Genomic DNA, 18,831 nt, shown 5'->3' with positions numbered 1-18,831 from the left:
GATGGAGAGAGAGAAGTTACAGTTGGAGAATTGCAAAACACTATTTTGAATTTCATAGCAACGGTACCCGGGATTCTGAAATTAATCAGATTCAGTCGCACAATTCTGATTATGGAGTCCGTAATTTGATTTATCTCCGCGTTATCGTCGTGCCATTTATTTTACGATACGGTATACCGCCGGACGCCGTAAACGGGTGAGGCACCGGCGATACTTCGCGTACTGGAATGAACTTGGCCGACCCTAGTTGGCCCTAGGGTAATTTATCAAATTGCATGCTGGTAATCGTTATTACAGCGCGGCCGGCTATTATCGCGGCCAAATCTCAATCCGCGTTGCCTTTTAGCGGGCCATAATTGGACCGTTAACGTGTATCGCGTATACTTGCCTAAAGCTTTTTACGGCATTTCGCTAGATAAGTCAACGCAAATGCGCAATATCAACAAACTCGGGTTGACATGTTACAATCTTAATAAAATTGTATCGAGAAGTATCGACCGAGAAATGTGCGTAAAATAAGACAATGCTGTCTCATAAAGGGACGGAAAGATATCAAAACATTGATAAACATCAAAATGGATTATTTATTAAATAACAATACTAATTTTGGTCTCATTATTATTTTACGATTTTGCACTGTCATCAATAAAATTAATTGAAGCGATGAAAATGCTTTTCGCCGTGATTTAATAACGTAGAATCATTCTTGCATAAAATTTCCCCTCTCCCTTCTTCTCTCTCCTCGCTCGTTTAGTTTTGTTAAATAATTTCTAAATCGAAATATTTCGATTTTCACTATTTTGATATTTGTTAACGCCGTACGTACGATAAATATTGCTGAATAATTCCGTGGATATTTTGATTACGTTACGGGCGCATTAATAAACGTCTCCATTTCGCCGCAAATATAATAGTTGCAAAAGGGAAACATACCGTAATTAACGTGTAGCCGCCATTCATAAGCCACCGCGAGCGCGACGCGCAAAGAGTGAGTGCGTCGGGTGGAAGAGAGAGGGGGGGGGGGGCAGGGAAAACATTTCACGAAGTTAATGAATTCCTATGGGAATGCCGTAGAACTGGCTTCGGGCCATTAATACGGTCCATTCACAAACACAACTCTTCGCTTTCTCATGCCAGACGCCCTCGTTAAAACTTTCGAAGCGTGCGAGCATCTCCACATCGGGAGGAGAAGAGGGACGAAAAAAGAGGAAGCTCTCTTCGCATAAAAACAAACGGAGGGTGCCTCTAACCAACCCCCCCACCCTCCTCTCTTCAACCTCGACGGACAAACTGCCGGCCCTTGTGCCGGCAAAGCCTCCGCGACGTTTACGAATATTACCCTCGACGAGTTACATTGTGCCAGGAAACGCTTTCCCGAGTGCTAATGAAACATTTGGTGACACAACATTGCGAAACATGCGGTTGTCTGCTTACTCGATAGAACCGACAATCTACCAGCATCCGCGGACAGATTATTGAGTACCTCGGTTATTTATTCTTGGCTATAATTTGATCGTCGTAAAATTGTCATAGCGGGGAAGAAACGTGATGGAAGCTATAATATAATTTCCATTAATACAATTTCTATCATTTTCCATTACTCAATTTTTACAATCGTTTTACTTGAGGTAATTAGTGGAGAGAGTAAAAAGGAAGGAATAAAAATCGGGTGAAATATTCAAGACGCGGAATAGTTTAGGTACTCTTCGTATGTATTATATATTCGAGGAGTCATCTGGTCTGGATTGAGGTGGAAATCCGACAGGATAAGTTGGAACGAAACATATGCTGCTGGAAAATTACCAGCTTGTGATAATCGTTAATTTTACGACGGGGCTAAAATAAATACGCGAAGTTCGTACCATAAATTACATATGCCTCGCACGTGCTCCTGCCATTATCTTGAGTGGACACTCGGATAATCGCGCAGGTACTCGGCACGAAAGCGTCCTAGGGACCTAATTAAATATTTAGCTTGCACCAACCGGTTAGCCGGGTGTGTGAACGTAACCGTCTGTATTTTTGACCGTGAGATTAAATGGACGTTAATCAGTTACGCACGAATGCCAGAATGCCCGAATGCTCGTTGACTTTTTCTACTGAAGACATTTCCGAGTCTACTTCTCGTCGTACGGAAAAATTCCGAAATACCGTTTTCATGCCAAACAGCCACGTCCAGGTCTCGTTCGTTTCAAATAAGAGTCTTTAAGGAGAAGCATGAAACATATTGCGCAACTCTCTCGTGCAATATCAGAATGTGTGTGCTGCGAATGTTATTAGTATTTACACACGTATTCGCATGCGCGTATTCGCGTGGAGAGATAAACGAAGCGGTGCTTTTATCTGCAATCTGATATTTCGACGAGAGCGCGTCGTATTATTCGACTTTCTATGTACAGTATAAGAAAGTCTACAGGGAAAGTCTATAGGAAATTTATGGAAATGTCTGTGGACACGCTATAGAATTTTATTTCGACGGCGCGCACGACGCACATATCGTTAGGAAACCAAACAAGCTTTGGATAATAGATTCTGCGATGTTGAAAGCATTTTCCCGACTTGTTGTTCTCGATCTTATATTCGAGTCAGTTTTCGATGTTATTCAATTCGTAGCGTACATCACGTAATAATTTAGACATTAGCATTTTATAGGAGTAAAGAATACTTCGTGAATCTAATAAGAAAACAAATTCTTTTGATATATCCAACATCGTAATAACACAAGTATAATAATTTTAGGTATAAATGGTGCATGAAATTCATCTTTGAAGTTTAAAGAATAAATTCCGAACTTTTAATTCTAACGTTTAATTGTTTACTCTGCAAGTCTTAATTTTACGCAGGTCTCTCAGCATTCGATCTTTCCTCAATTATTATTCTTCAATATTCGAATCGCAATCTTCTGAACAATTCGCGGTTCTTGATTCTCAATCCGCCGTTCTCAACGTATTTTTCAACTCATAATCATTGAATGTATAATGCGGAACACGTTCCGGTACATCGTGCGGGAAAATCTGGTGTACGCACGTCCTTACTTTGCAGATACTCCGGGAATCTCGAGGAAATAGATCCGTGCGTGATCCATCGGTCGGAATTGCGGCTCGCCATCGAAGAGTGCCGCGCGTCGGTTTCGCCGTTCTGACACGTACGTATCATTTCCGCGGTAACGCATCCCGTGACGAGGGATGTCGATAAGTGGATATTGCGAGGAACAGAGGAGAGTAGGAATCGAGGGAGAGGAAAATCTCCCGTGGGAGCACCACGTACGGCGCATCACGTATATCCCTTGGATACTACGTACACTGCGACGAGTTTTTCCTCGTCTATCCTCCTTCGATTCGCCATCCCTTCCGGCGTTCTCTCCTTACAGCAAGGTCGGATTAACGATTGAACTGCGTCTCGTTGATCATTGCCCGGGATTTCTGCTCTCTCTTTTTCGCTTTCGCGTTGTTTTGTACTCCGTCAGCTCGGCACGCCTATCGATAGTTGGAAACATAGTGACGTAGTATAAATGGCGCAATAATCCATCGCAATCTGGCAAATCATTTATTGCGAAGGTAAATCCGATAAAGTCATTCGAAGGGGAAAAATGACATTGTCTTCGCTCAAAACAATTACTTTACGAACATACCGATATACTTGTTAATTAATAATACTCTGAAAAGCGAAAGTCTTGTAATACGGGAAATGTGTCTATGAGCAAATTTTGTGAATTGACAATGTCAATTTTTCCCCTTTTCATCTTTTCTCTTTGATTAGTGCTCTTTTAATCTCTTTTAATTCATGTTTGATCATGAATGCTTCGTTCGGCGGGAATACTATATGAATTCTATATGATTTCATATTTTGCTTAACGCGAGATCGATATTACAAGTGGACAGACTCATCGCGTCGTTAGTGAATTATACGTCCGCATGAAGCGGTCCTAACGATGACAGCATCGTTAATGGATCCTTATTCGAGTTCTGTTTTAGAACGATATGTCGTGCTGACCCATTCACTCTGCATCATACGTGTACTCTAACACGCGCACGTATGTACACACCCATACTGAGTGAATGCTAGGATGAAGGGATAATGGAGTATTCGAGATTTAAATTCTGTCAGGCTATAACGAGGAGAACGCTTATTACACTCCGTGACAGATCGGAAAAAGAGTAAAAAGCGCTATATATTTTGCACTACGCAAAAAGGGTGAATAATTTTACTGAACTGCGAGAAATCGCGGTTTATATCGTTGATAAATAACTTAACATTCTTTACGAGGTACGGGAGATTAAGGGATATGTACGTCGTGGTTAAAACGGACATGAGACATGACTTGTAAAAATATTGTAATCTTTTCGTAAAAAGAACTTGTTTTATGTAACGTAAATCGAGTAAAGTTTTTCAGATCAAACTCATCGAATTTACCGTGATGCAATGAGGTATTTTTAATAAATCTCATACACAGACATATACACCCAAGATCTTGAGCGAAAATACCTCGTCGGAAAATGAATATAATGAAGTATGACTTCGGCACACATCTCGAGATTCTCGATCGATGACGTTCGCAATAAAACGGTGCATCGTTTCGTTTGTCGAAATGGAAGAGATGTCGGATTCGAGCTCGTCGTTCACGGAGAGGAGAACGAAATTAAGTGACCGGGAGCGGCAATCTTCGTCGGTCCGCGCTCCCGTTGTACAGCGACGCGGAAGTGAGGTACAACCGACGCTGGCTGATTTTGCGCAAAAAAAAGGAAAAAAACGAGAGAGAGAGAGAGAGAAAGAGAGAGAGAGAGAGAGAGACACGTATCGCCTCGTTCTTGTAGCAGGTCGAAATCAGTGGCGCGATAGGCGCGCGCGACCGGAAAATCGATGACCGGTATCGGCAGCGCGGATACGTGCGGCATAAATCTTCTGTTTTTTTCTCCTCTCTCTCTCTCTCTCTCTCTCTATTTTTTTCCGCTGCCCACCTACCGGTTGCGCGTTTTCCTATCGGGCGTTTTCCGGTAGCTCTCCTCCCCGGGTGCGCGAGCGCGCGCGGCCTTATCGGCGTTTCCGTAAAAATTCATTGCTCGTACGCGCCTTGATAAGCAACGCGGGATCAGTCAAGGATACTTTGCGAGCCACCGGACTTTTATGCGATCGAACCGCACCGAGAGACCCACTCTCTCTCTCTCTCTCTCTCTCTCTCTCTCTCTCTCTCTTTTTACGTAGCGTACCGGATTTTTGCGAGACGATTTTAGCTTCAATTGTCAATTTAGAGCTTCCGTTGTGAATATCGGAAACAGATTTTTGTCGACTTTCGCGGGCGATCGCACTACTGCATGCAGAATGCACCGGTCGTTTAGCCTCTCTTTTTGCCTCCAAAATGCGCATCTTCTAGCTCTTTTAAACATTCAGAGAACGACGTTGCAGTTTCTCCGCTAAATGAGTTTCAGAATAACGAAAATAAAGGGAGGCTACACTTTAATGTCATGATTGTATTATTGCGGAGCTACTGCAGCACACAGTCATCTTTCTTTCAAAATACAATCGTTTTAAAATTCTGATTATTAAATGCATTCCATATTCCATGTTTCATGTTCTTATGTGTCTCGCGCTTTAATTTTCATACTGCTACTCGAATGTAACTTTCCTACATTTTACGTCAGTATTTTATACGACGGAATTAGAGCGGAATGCGATTCGAGGAAGTTTATTAAACTCTTCTACGAGATCCTCCGCGCAATCAGTGTTTTCTTTCCTTTCACGGAAAATTGCTGATTCCTAGAAGCAAAGTCGCACGGCTGAAAGTACTGCATAGGCGAAGTTACGAGGCCAGTTGCAATGAAGTTAACATAAATACTCGTTGAGCTACGGGAAGTATATTTGCATAACAAGAACTTTTGGAATTGAGTGTCGAGGAAATTTTCAAGGGGAGCTACGGCGGCGGCGGAGCACCTCTCCGATATTGAATAAGCGCGAGGTTGTCTGACGAGTTGCGAAATGTTATTTGATCCTATTGTTATCGCTTGAATTTTTAATATCTTTCTATTTATCTCATATTACCTATATTTTACAATAGTCTATTATTCGTTATGCAAATCTTGCACGATTTTTCATATTTTCATGGTTTCAGCTTCTGAATTATTAGAATTATATCCGATAACTATTATATTTATCGATTAACGTATATCTATTTAATGAATCCACGTTTAATATAATGCAGCAAAATATAAAATTCCGCTGAATTCCAGATTCGTTGTCTTTTTAACTCGAGCCGTCGAACATACAGATCTTTTCCTCGATGTTATGTTTCGGCCCGTGCATATTATTCTTCGAGAATTCGAAACTTGTCGAAGTAAAACGGATCTCACTTCCTGTCTTCGGGTGAATTGATTATCGTACTGCGGTTTCCTGGCGGACGTAACCCGAACAAATGTTCCGCGAACGGTCGAGAAGAAGGACAGCCGTACGTTTACTCGAAACGTTCAACGAGGCGCGAGAAGCTTGTTTCCAAAATCTATCAGTCGTTCAGATTGGAATCTCGCGGTAATTTCGCGACGGCTTTCCTCCGTAATGTGTATATTTCGCGCACTGCAGCAAATGTCAGACACATAACGCCACCATATTAATCTGGTAAATTAATAAAGTAATGTTTGGTGTATTCTTTTGTGTGTGTGGTGTGTGAGAATGAAAATCTTTATTAAAGTTCCAATATATAAATACTGCGGTAAAACGACAATTTTCATATAACTCCTATTATATTTCTGCTGTATTAATATATGAATTAATTAATCATTTATTAGCGACGATTCTCGCTTTGCATACATGATTTCCGCGCATACTTTATTATCGGTAGTTTAAACGAGGATCGTATGTCGGGCAACGCCCGACGGTGAATACGTCGCAAAACACAATGCGATATTCAGCACGCAGTTGTATTTATATCAAACACGCATTATATCGGCCGAAGACAATGCACGGATGAGACACACGTCGATCATTAGCAGTCGCGCGCGGGAATTGCGAATGGCGATAATAATCAGCGCACGTGCGTGGACGAGTCAATACAATAATCAGGCTAGGGTCTTCCTTCCGCGTTAACGATGCTCGCGATCCGTGATTTCGTGTTTACTTCCGGTCACGTGCGTCGCATCGCGGAATTTGCCTCCTCCCCGAGCACGTGCATGACGAGCCCGCGCGTGCACGCGTGCCTCTGCTTGCGTGTGTCCACAAGGAAACACCCGCGCTGACCATTATGCCGGCAGCTACGTGACAGGGTTTACGGCACGCGAGACCTGTGTTGTACGATGGCGTCGCGTGTGCCTGTGTGCGTTTGTGTACACGGTCCGATCCGCAATGGGGAATATCGCCGTGCAATATTGAGTGAATCTAATGAGGGGTATGCCCCCTGTGTCGATATTAATACTGCTAATCCAATTAGTTGATAATCTGCAGTGTTCAAATGTGACCAGGGCTATTAATAGGAATCGGTTAACATGTCGAGGCGAAGAGTATTAGACCCGCCGGATTACCGCTTAGCTTAGACGAATCAATGTGGTCCCGAGGGATGTGGGTAACAAGGAGGATGTAAGATGGGGCAGGTAGAAGGCAGTCTTACATAACGCGTGTAATCGAGCTCACAAGATAGATTATGAAAAATGATAGCGAGCGAAATGTAGCATATAGAATGTGACCTTAGGTCTACGTTCAAATAAACTTTATCATGTCGAATTAATTCTCGTCTAATTATTGAATTGCAATTGTAACAGCTGTGGAAGATGTCAATCCTATGAGGTATTTATTACAAATAATATCAGGTAGTATGAATTAGTGTTAATTTATCGTTATGTTGAATTGTTTAGTTGCTAAATTGTCGGTATTGTGAACTATCTGGAGTAGTAGTACAATGAAATATTTATAATGTAGTTGCACACACACAATAGTTAGATTGGAAACCGATTGAAACTAAATTCATATTGCCATGCATAACAATTATACATTGTTTGGATGAGTTGCATTTCGTACAATAGTTAACATTAATGTTCTCATTTAAAAGTAATTACAAATTTTCTACACATGCATGGTACTTTATACGAGTTAGGTAACACATTGCTGAATTAATCTGCACAATCTTGGATAACTAGATAATTCTATTGTAGGTGAATTGGATTCTTTCTCTCTCTCCGTATATTGCTCTCTACCCGACTGTGTCGGAATTAATCAAATCTTTTAGTTTACTTTATGCCCAACGAATCGAGAAAGCGAGTCCGCCCGTCCGATTTTCCGTCCCTGATGAATATCATGGCGTCGCGATCCCGCGGACAGCAAGATATTAATAATTTCATTTCCCATCCAATCAATGGAGCCCGTTGCTTTTTCTTTCTCTGTATCGTGCTATTTGTCATCGGGTCCCGTGATAGAAATTAAGGAGGGGACTTACTGTAGCGAGACTACGCAGAGACGATAGGGGTGTTCGATCGATCGATCGGTCGGACACGTAATCAACTTCGAGGAAAACAAGAAAATGCGGCCATTCGATACCGAATAAATTGTTTTCTAGTTGTCCCCGTGTAGATTGCTTTTGTCCCCCGAACAGAGGGGTGCCGTATTTCCTGATAAGAAGATTAACCGCCCTTTACATTTATTCCGGCCTCTATTAAATCGCATTCGTGGATGTACGAAAAATCGTACATGCATTTGCTCTTTTTCTGTTTCATTTAAGACCTATGTAGTTTCTCAAATTGACATTTGTGCGTAAACCAGAAAAAATACAGTGCTGTGTGTGTGTGAAATTTTATTACGTCTATTAATTGAGTTAAATTGTTAGCTTAATAGTCATTTTATTGTTATAATTATTTTATGAATTCTGAACTTATTGTTAGGTATAGTATACAGATCTAAATGTTATAACACTAATATTATAACAGATCTTTTAAAACTATTACATAATTATACCATTTATACCCAACATGCAATTATTGCGTTGGTAGTGCAACACATATCTGAGATTGCTTGCGTTTTTCCCTACAGATTCTTTGACTAGTTCGAAATTGAGTTTTGTTGCATTAAACTTTCGCGGTTTAAACGTAGGCAGTCCAAAAATAGTACGACGTTTTTTGAAACTTTTTACACAAACACCAATAGCAACTTTTACGACGTCGAGTTTTAACTTTGACGTTTGCTAATGAACCTAAAAACGTCAAAGAAAAACCAACACGAATCGCGCAGGCGAACTACCCGACGTGCAAGAAATCGGAGCAAACGGCAAAAGGGCGCGGCACAAAAAAAAAAGAAAAAGGAGACGGCAAGACAAGTCAGAGGAAAAAGTACCTGGCATAGCTCACACTGTGCAATGCACACGTGCGATCCTTCTTATTTCTTTATTTCCCTCGCAATGAAGAGGGTGTCGTGGCTTAGGCCACGTTTCTCGCGAAAGCGTTTCGAATTTTCCCCATCGACGAAAACACGATCAAAGCTGTCCCCGGCAAAGAGGCCCCTCGAGACCGCCGCCCTTACCATTCGATCCTCCCGCGCCCTTTCCGCTCGCGCGATTCACGATTCCCTTGTCGCCCTTTTCTCCTCAAGCTCGCCTCTTCTCGTCGCTTTCGACAATAATGAATTTCGAATATTCGTCTTTTCCCTGTTCCTTCTTTTTTGAGCATACCAAATTATTCGAAAGACACGCGAGCGCGACGTAGCAAACTGAAAATCCTGTCATCGTTTATCGAGACAGAATGGTATCGATGAAATAGAAGTGTCCACACAGAAAGCGCATTTTTCACGAAAGGATTACATTACATTGGACGCACCTGTCACTCTTCCCGAACGTTGCATCATATCCCTTCAAAAGACACGGGAACATTTCGCGGTGTTAAAAAAAATTCCAGGACGCTGGATGGTACTAAAAACGACGGAAGTCATGTAACAGAAAGAGGAACAATGACTGGAACTACAATCGATAAACCGTGTTCGTTGCCTCTATCACTATTTAGATCGTAAAACTGGGTCAACCGTTTCATCCTCTTGCTTACTATATCGAGTTACTATCGTGTTTATAGATGATTTCCCAACGGCGCGCGATCGGGTGAACTTTTAAATAACGAAAAATATCGTGTGCTCTCTGTATCTTGGATCTTATACTCTTATACATCGTATCGTTTATAATACTTTGTATTATCCTGCTTGTGTAATGGCACATTGACATATTTTATTTCCGCGAGGTAATTTCGCGAAACGCTCCTATCTACCTCTTTTAATCATTCACAATTAGAAATTGTTAATTTCTTTTATACTTATATTTATAGAGGAAAACTTATTTCGAGAAATATTTTTCCTAAGTATTCTACATATGAAAAGATATTTATATTAATAAAAATAGATTATATATATCCGACTATTATGTATACATTTTCTTATAAAAGAGCTGTTAGAAATTTGCGGTGAAAATTTGTACAAATTCATGAAACTTTGCGAATAACCAACGGTTAAAAGCCCCTGATCAGCGCAATGATCAGAAATGCTCTCACGTACGTTGCGGCTCGTACGAGTTGACTTCGCCATTGTTTATCGGGTAATCTCCCAGCGGTGTTTTTGAACCTAACGTCAGAACTCCCGATGGACCGCGCGGAATACATGTAGTACGCGCGTGTATAACGGTGAACGTTATATGGTTCCCGTGAGTCTGGCCGGCGATATACACGGTGCGCAGACGATCCCATGCGAAGACGAACCTCGTGTTACATATGAAGTCGCAGTAATCGAACACGCGAGTGCCAGGGACAATTTTCTCGTCGGTGGATCTTGGAGGAACGGTTTCCCTTCCCTGTGGAGACGATTTATAACTGTGCTTGAAATCTTGAATTCTCTTGCGTGCGACCTAAAATCGGTTGCATGAACATCGCTTGGATGCTAGAAACTCAGTTAAATAAATTTTAGCGCTTTCGACATTTTATTGGTAATCCAGATCTAAAAAGGGGTTTGAAAGCTAGGTTTTATTTCATTCAAGCCTTAGCCTCTTGCAAGTTTATAGCGTTATAATGTCGTACCCCTATTGATACAAATTGAATTTATATGATAATTTTACTCGCTTCTTTCCAACAAATGTCGGAAGTGTCTTGCGATCGATCAGGTACTTTGCGTTATTTCGCACGTCACCTGCGAAGGAAATGCGAGCGATCGTGGAGCGGCTCTTCGAGATGAGTGGCTGTCGCCACTCACGGAGGAAAAATGACGAGGAGATGTGAGAGACGAGAGAGAGAGATATATAGATTCGTTCTTTGGGATTTTACGAGGCTCGTAAACGTTACGAAAAGCGACGGACGGGCATTTTTCCGCCGGTGATCCCGCGGGTATCGTGCACCACGGATCGATCCCCCTAATTCTGTTGAACGTCTGAATTCGATCTGGCTCGTTCGGTGCGATCGTGTCAGCCTACCAGGCTCTGCAGGTTCCTCTGGGATCTTTCTTAGGATAAGGGCGCGCGTGGAGTTACGACCTTCCGCTAAAAGTCGTACCGGATACGAAGAAATCCTTCGCTTTTGAGAAGGAAAACGAAGCGGTAGTAGGATTTAGAATCAATTGCCTTGTTGTGTTTATCATCTTTTGGGATTTCGCGTATCGTTTTATCAGCTCTTAAAACTAATCTTGAAATTTATCTTAAAAAGGATGTTGAATAAGCTTTTCGTTCTTTCTCTTCTTCAACGACAGAAAAAGAAAGATTTCGAGAATTTAGATTGTTTCATTTCGAGACATGCATATATCTGCAAATCCACTCAGAAAAGACTTTTTATTGCAGAGTTGAAATAAGATCTGTTCCTGACGTCCTATCGTATATTTTTAGACATACATCTCAGAATGAGATAATTTAAATTCGAAGTACCGCGGATTTCACGTGAATTTTAATGACGTTCTAAGAGGATCTGATAACTTTTGAGCATGAGTGACGGCCTCCCTTTTACGACAAGTCTCTTTCAGAGTTTCTTCCCAAAGTGCGTGAGGCTTCCGGCGCAAGGACGAGAGAGAATATTGGGTGCGGGCAGTATGGCGATCACATCCTCCAAGGGGAGGGGGAATATATAATAATAAAGGTTTTTTCCAATAGTTCAAGAAATTGTCCGAAAAACGGCGTGGTTTAGGACAATCTAATCTCGCCAGAGTGTTTCAGACTCTTAAATCCGTTCAATTTCAATCTTTGCTACGTTTCTGCTGAATGATTCGCTATATTTTCTTGAATATGCGTTTTGATGTGTACGATGCCCCGTACACATTCGTGAAATTCGCAAGAATCCGAGAATTTGCGATGAAAACCGTGAAGGGACTTTATTACGGCGTTTTCGGAATCACGTTCTCAAATGCGGTTCCTCCTTTCGCATAAAGACACCCATTTTATTACGGGTCCAAGCACGTTACGCAGAGAATACAAATTGTTCCTCAAAAGGGTCCTTCCCTCGCGTGATGCGGAAAAAGAGAAAAATACATATGTATATCGCATAAAATTTTACCTATTTTACAGTTATTTATTATGCTTTAATTTTAATAATTGATTACTCTTTAAATTTATCTCTTATACATTCAAGAAATTTATATTAGCAGTTATCGCAAGAGAATGATTGCACTGTGTGTAAGATAATAACTGCTAGAAGAGAAGAGTGAATTGTATTAATCATAGCAATAACTTAATAATTTTACATATACTTAGATAAGAACATGATAGGTTAAATTATATATATCATTTTACGAGTCGGCCTGCATCTGAATCGAATTGGAAAAATTATTTTGGATTGTCGGAAACTTCCGCGCGACTTTGGCGTAATTCGCTTAAAAAATGGCTGAAACTTGTTCGTGTAGGAGCGTATAATAATAAAGAAAGACTATTACCATTGCGCTAGTCGCTGAAAAAGCGTCGTATCATTCAAATATGGGCTCGCATTAAATTCCCATCTCGCCCGATGCCAGTCGCCCGTATATCACCCCGCATCGGAGAAAAAAAAGACGTGCAACCGACGTCGGATTCGAGCCATTACGTGTAAAAAGTGGCGCATAGGTGCTTTTCAGCGTGGCCATATGTCACTATATCGACCGCGATTGCAGTTTCGGCTCGTATGTTAATAAAAAGACACGCAACCAGCCATTGTGTCGGTCGGCCGGCCGGCTTTACCGTACAATGCACGATAACTTACGATCGAACCATCGCTCTGCCGGAGAACGCGAAAAAATCTTGTTTCCACTTTTTCCCTGCCCGGAACGAACGATAAAGTTCGTTCGTATCGATGCCTTTCCTATCCTGTACGAATCGTAAATTCAAATTATTTGCGAACTTATATCGAGCGGTGCACGAGGGCGAAGTAAAATTGCCGTAACAGCTATACGTGTACCGACAGGACATGTATAACGCTTTTGACGTACGATCAATGTGATATACGTAAAATATAAAAAAAATTTCAATTCCATGTATATATTTTTTTGTGAAGCGGACGATAAAGCCGCATCGATGCTCGTCTCATCTCCTCGAAATCGTAAATTCGAATTATTCGCGAAGTAATACCGTGTCCAACTGCGAAATAAAATCAAACATAGGAATGGAGTAGACAAGGGAAAACTTATCAGAATCGCCAACTTTGTATATTTCTCTCAAGAAAATTTACATTGATTCTACGGAAGAAAAAGATAAAAAACGCAATAAAGAGTTTACGCGGGATTGTCTTTTACTGCCGGGAAAATAAAATGTAATAAATTCGCAAACACATGCATCGCGTAGTATGTTTGTCGCTAGTAATTACGTCGAACAAAATATAATTTAGAAGTGTATAATAAAATAGCAAGTATTTTTCGCAAAACGCATAAACAATTTGGCATTATTTATCGATAAAATATTATTAATTACTGTTAACTTGTTAATAACATTTGTTTAAGTATTAAACTTTAACATATGCATGGTGTTATAAATTGGAATGAATTTTAGCAGGTTTATAAAAGATATACAACATTATAGAGAGATTGCATTACTTTGACGCTAAAACAAATCGACAAATATGTAAGCATTTCAATTTTTAATCGAATTATTTGCTTTTAATTGAATTATTTTTTATTTATAAAATTACTCAAACAAAGTAAAATTTTATATTAGAATGCGGATATCTTAAAAGCTAAAAAGGAGGGAAAGGTGTAAAGTCTAGTACTGAATAAAGAATAATATAAAGTTTTAGATACGAGTTTTAGATTGCAGGATAATTTAATCAGTTTTAATTCGCCATGTTACAATTCCAGAACTTATAAGTCCCGCGAGGGTTAATCGACCTGCATACAAAACGCGAGCGATGCTGCGAGCAATTTGCCGTTTTTCTCGAGGCGCTGCAGTCCGTTCTAATTTACAGAAACGCCCGCGACAATCAAAGTGCCGAGAGTGCTCCGGGCAAAGGAGAGAAATGTACTTTGCCCGCTGCTTTGTTGACGGTTCAACGGAGATTTGCTTTGGATCCGGGAACGGCGATCAATTTGGCGCGAAATTACGCTTTTCTAAGGAACACATTTCGCACATTGCACGACAATCTTTTACATTTCGCCGAGCCCGTTCAGCAAACCGTCCGTTTTTTCCCTTCCGCCGATTGTTCCGCGAATATTACTACACTTCGCGTTGTTCTCACAACATTTTCTTCTCGGTATTAATATTTTTTAGTTTTGCGAATATAGTGAAGCAGGAAATTTGCGTGCATTGATTAATCCCTCGCGATATGTAGACGAAGTAGAAAAGTTTAGCTTTAAAATTGTGCTGAACATTTAGATATATAAGAAAAAGAATTAGACCAAGCTGCAAATAATGTAATAAAATTTTTTTATTTATTTAACATTTCACGTTGATTTTAGCGTCAAAGGATTTTCTTTATTTGCAACGCGTTCGTATCGAAACATTTGATCTTAAGGATTAAAAAAATGCGAAGGGATGTGGCGAGACCAATCGAATTTTCGCTAAGGTAAAATTGACTCTAAATTGATCAAAGGATACTGCACGTTTTGGCTCACTAATCTCGTTATCTCGTGCATACTTTAATGAATGAGTACTATACAGGCTACTCGCAATATTCGTTTAGCATATTATCTCGTAGCTCTCTCGTGGAGAATTTAAATTAAGAATTAAATTTAATCATAATGCGCGAACATAAAGTTATCATGGCATTATGAAAAATTTGTTAGAACTCCGTCGTAATCATTAAACGTATGTATGCTTTACATTTTTAACGAATTTTAATTTATCTCGTGTCTATACTTCATGAAAAAATTGTCAACAGCGAAGTTCAAATTTGGTATAATTTTCAAAAAATTATTTTTTAATATTAATTTGGAAAAATGCGTTTATGTAATTATATCATATTGTATGTATATGAAAAAATATTTATACAGTATATTAAAACCAAAAACAATTTTATTAACAGAAAAGAACAAAAATTTCAATTCGTAAAAATTAAAAACGGATTTAAATTTACCAAAATTAAAAAAAATCGTTTTCAATCTCCAGCTTGCAGTAACGTAAATTTCGCGACGTAAGTTTCGCTAACACACGATAGTAGACTCTATCTATTTTCCTGGATCGTCTTCGTCTCATCAAGAATAAAATGAGACAAAATCCTTGAAGATAGAGTCTTATGTTCGTCGCACGAAACGACGAATACGCTAATCATGCGCGAGGCGTACGCCTCGAGGCCTCGACTTCGTCGTCACGACACCGGTGACAGGAAACAGGATTTTCTCTCGACAACGCTTTCGTTGCCGTGCCAGTGTCTACGTGCGCGGACACTATCGCTTTACGCGAAATCAGATTCCGCCGCGAAAGCAGCTTACCGGCGAGATCGGAGTGTATACGCGTGTACCTATCCAATCAATTCCGTCGTATGTACGTGTAGGGTGTTCCGACTTTCCCGTTAAGGACAGATCCGTCGACGAAACTGAAGCCGCTTTTTCCCGGTGAAAAACGTGACGCGAAGTTTAACTATGATATTAGAGAGCTATTTAACATGTAAAGCTTAAGTCTTCCGGCGAAATGTACCTCAAGTATGTACATGCATAATTAAATGAATTTTTTTTAATTTGAACTTTGACCATCCAGATATAATCGATGTTAAAAAATAAATTTTTTTTACATACAGAATTTAGTAAAATAGATTTTTCATAAAACATCTTTTTACAAATCTCCTTTTTATTTCATGAACTAGATGTCTTGGATTTCTGTTTTTTTTTTGTTACTTGAATTACGAATTATAAAATTATAAATTCTTCTAGCTTTTCAACATTTAAATTAAAATGTCAACTTTTGGTTTGCATTCCAGCAAAAGAAGTAAATCTTACTCAGCTACGTTTGTACACATTGCTGCATCTGTTTTCTCATGTAAAGCCTTCATGCATGTATTAATTTCGTCTTCTTTAAGCAAATGTAACAAAGCAAATGTAACTGGAGCAACGGCACCGTCCACTTTCGGCTCTTTCTCCACGCGAAGATAAACTAATACGGCTTCGTCTGTATAAAGTTTCGATCTAAAGAACACACAAAACCATTTCCCGCAACCGGGTGAGCACGTAGACGCCGCGCCGGCGGTGTAATACACCGGTATACAGCGAACGAGGCCTCGGGGAAGTTGACTAGCGCCGGGGATGCGGAAAGGTACTTTACCGGTTCGCCGTTGATGGTCCAACGTAGATTGGCCTTAGGCACGGACGGCCAGGCACTGCAGTTGGCAGTCACGTTCTCGCCGACGGCGTAGTGCGAGGACAGGCCTGTGATTTCCGGTCCCCTCTCCGGAAGCGCTGCAAACGTAAATTTTCCGTGTGAGGACGTGGCGAAAGTTTTCCCATAAACCAGTTACTTTCCTCCGGTTAGACTCTATAAACTTTTGACTATTACTCGAAGTTTTCCGCGCCCCTACGTTCGTTCGTCCGTCCGTCCATCCGTTCGTTCGTTCGTTCGTTCGTTCGTTCGTTCTACCCTTATCGAGAAAATAGGATAAGGGAAGGAAAAGAATCAAAAGAGGCTTTCTCGTTTTGCAAGATGCGAGTTTAGTGCGATGCAAGATGAATTTTTCGAGCGTCAATGATTTTCAGCACGACGAACCGCGATAAGGCTGCGCTGCACGTATAAGGCACTTGTAAGCAAAAAATACACAGATTACTCGTTGATAAAATTTATAAGTGGTTGAAACAGCCTTCGCAAATAATGAATTTAACCTTTGAGCGATGGGCTGCGAGTTGCTAACCGTGAGATGGATGAGAGAGACTTTTCTTATTAAGCAAAATAGAATTCCGACAAAATAAATCAAATTCAGATAGGTAATTCAGCGAGTCTGTACACATCGATGATGAATAGTGAATGATGGAGCAGCGTTGAGTTTTACTTCGACACAAGTCCGATTATATATTATGGGCAATTTCGAGAGGCTTTCTACTTGTACTTTTCTTTCTTTTTCCTCAATCGATGCGATTCGAATTCCCATTTACTTTGCTGAAACGCGATCTTCTGGCGACACATGAATCCGGAATAAGTTTCGCATTGTTCAGCACGAAGGGGATTAATTTTCAATTAGATCGAATACGTACGTGACTTTTCTCGATCGTAATTAAACGAGGAGTCACATTGAGGATGCAAATATCGATTCGCGTCAAATGTCACACGCGAATTGCACACAATGAACGATTGCGTAATTTTAAAAAAGATTATGGAGGTGGAAAAATCGGGATAATAATTGATACGAGCGTTCTGCATATCCGCTTACGTGACAAATGAAATTAGGACGCAATGAGTAGAATCGATTGAAATGGTTGCGCTTGTGATCGCTGAAGCGAAAAATTACTAAATTTTACTCGCGTTTGACATGGAATACCGCGTGTGTTTACAACGGGACAATAGCCAAGAGCCATAATTCTCCGGGCAATTAATCACTCGGTGTGGACTAATAATTAAATCCAATGTGGTAACTGTTATGCTTTCGAAATACTATCGCGTAATTTATACACAAGTGTTTAATATCTGAGTTTATTATCTGAATAACAGCAAATTGAATATAGATTTATAGTACCTGAAGCAATTATTTTTAATAGAAAATCCATTTTTATACATTTTGTCCACTTTATTGCATAAAAAAAATGAGAAATGGGAAATGATTTGTATCTTTCATCTGCTTCGTCGTTTGTGACGTCACGGAAGATTATAATCTCTTAATATTAAACTCTCCCTCAAATGTTATTCTTAACAATTCTCATACTCGCTAACGACGATTCGTTTTCGCGAGGTAATCGTAAGCCTTGAATTTTTCGCAATGGGTCGTCGCACATGCGTCGATCCACAATCAATTATCGGATTTATCGTGGACCGCTGTCGGTCGGGTGCGTGCTGGCGCGCTCGATGTCTCTAATAGCGTTAATTGGCACGCCGGATTATGAGAGACATTCGCGTTCGGGCGGGCGCGACCGAATGCTCAATTAAACATCCGCCCTGTTGTCCGAGTGCACGCGTTGCACCAGCACGTCGCGCTGCAGCTCCACGCTCCACCTCGGATTCGGTCCATTAATGCCTTCCGCCCTCTCCCGCCGAAATATCCGGGGCGCAATTAAAACCCAGAATTTTGGGGCACGTCACGCGCCGGGAATCCTCCGACCGTCGCCGCTGTCGATTTCGCTTTGGGTGAAACGAGAACGCGCGGAAGGTTGGAAAGTACGTGAAAGAGAGCATCGCGGACGAAGGTAGAAGGAAATTTTCGAGAGATCACGGAAAAACACGTTGGAAAATTGAGACTGCCAGCATATGCCGCCAAAAGTTCTACCATCATAATTTCGGCTCGCATTAAGCTTGTAATGGAGCCAATTATTTCGCCGAGA

The 18,831-nt window shown here is 40.7% G+C and overlaps 1 protein-coding gene across 1 annotated transcript in view; it reads right to left on the bottom strand.

Annotated features, from left to right (window-relative positions):
• LOC139818466 (uncharacterized) overlaps positions 1 to 18,831 on the bottom strand; it is a 182,514-nt gene that overhangs the window by 23,175 nt on the left and 140,508 nt on the right. The window contains exon 5 of the mRNA XM_071787209.1: positions 16,634 to 16,767. Coding sequence (XP_071643310.1) covers positions 16,634 to 16,767 — 134 coding nt within the window. The remainder of the gene's footprint in view (positions 1 to 16,633; positions 16,768 to 18,831) is intronic.

Source organism: Temnothorax longispinosus, chromosome 8 (genome assembly GCF_030848805.1).
Source record: "Temnothorax longispinosus isolate EJ_2023e chromosome 8, Tlon_JGU_v1, whole genome shotgun sequence".
Classification (NCBI taxonomy): domain Eukaryota; kingdom Metazoa; phylum Arthropoda; class Insecta; order Hymenoptera; family Formicidae; genus Temnothorax; species Temnothorax longispinosus.
Note: the sequence above shows the minus strand (reverse complement) of the source record. Positions and strands in the feature narration are given on the sequence as shown.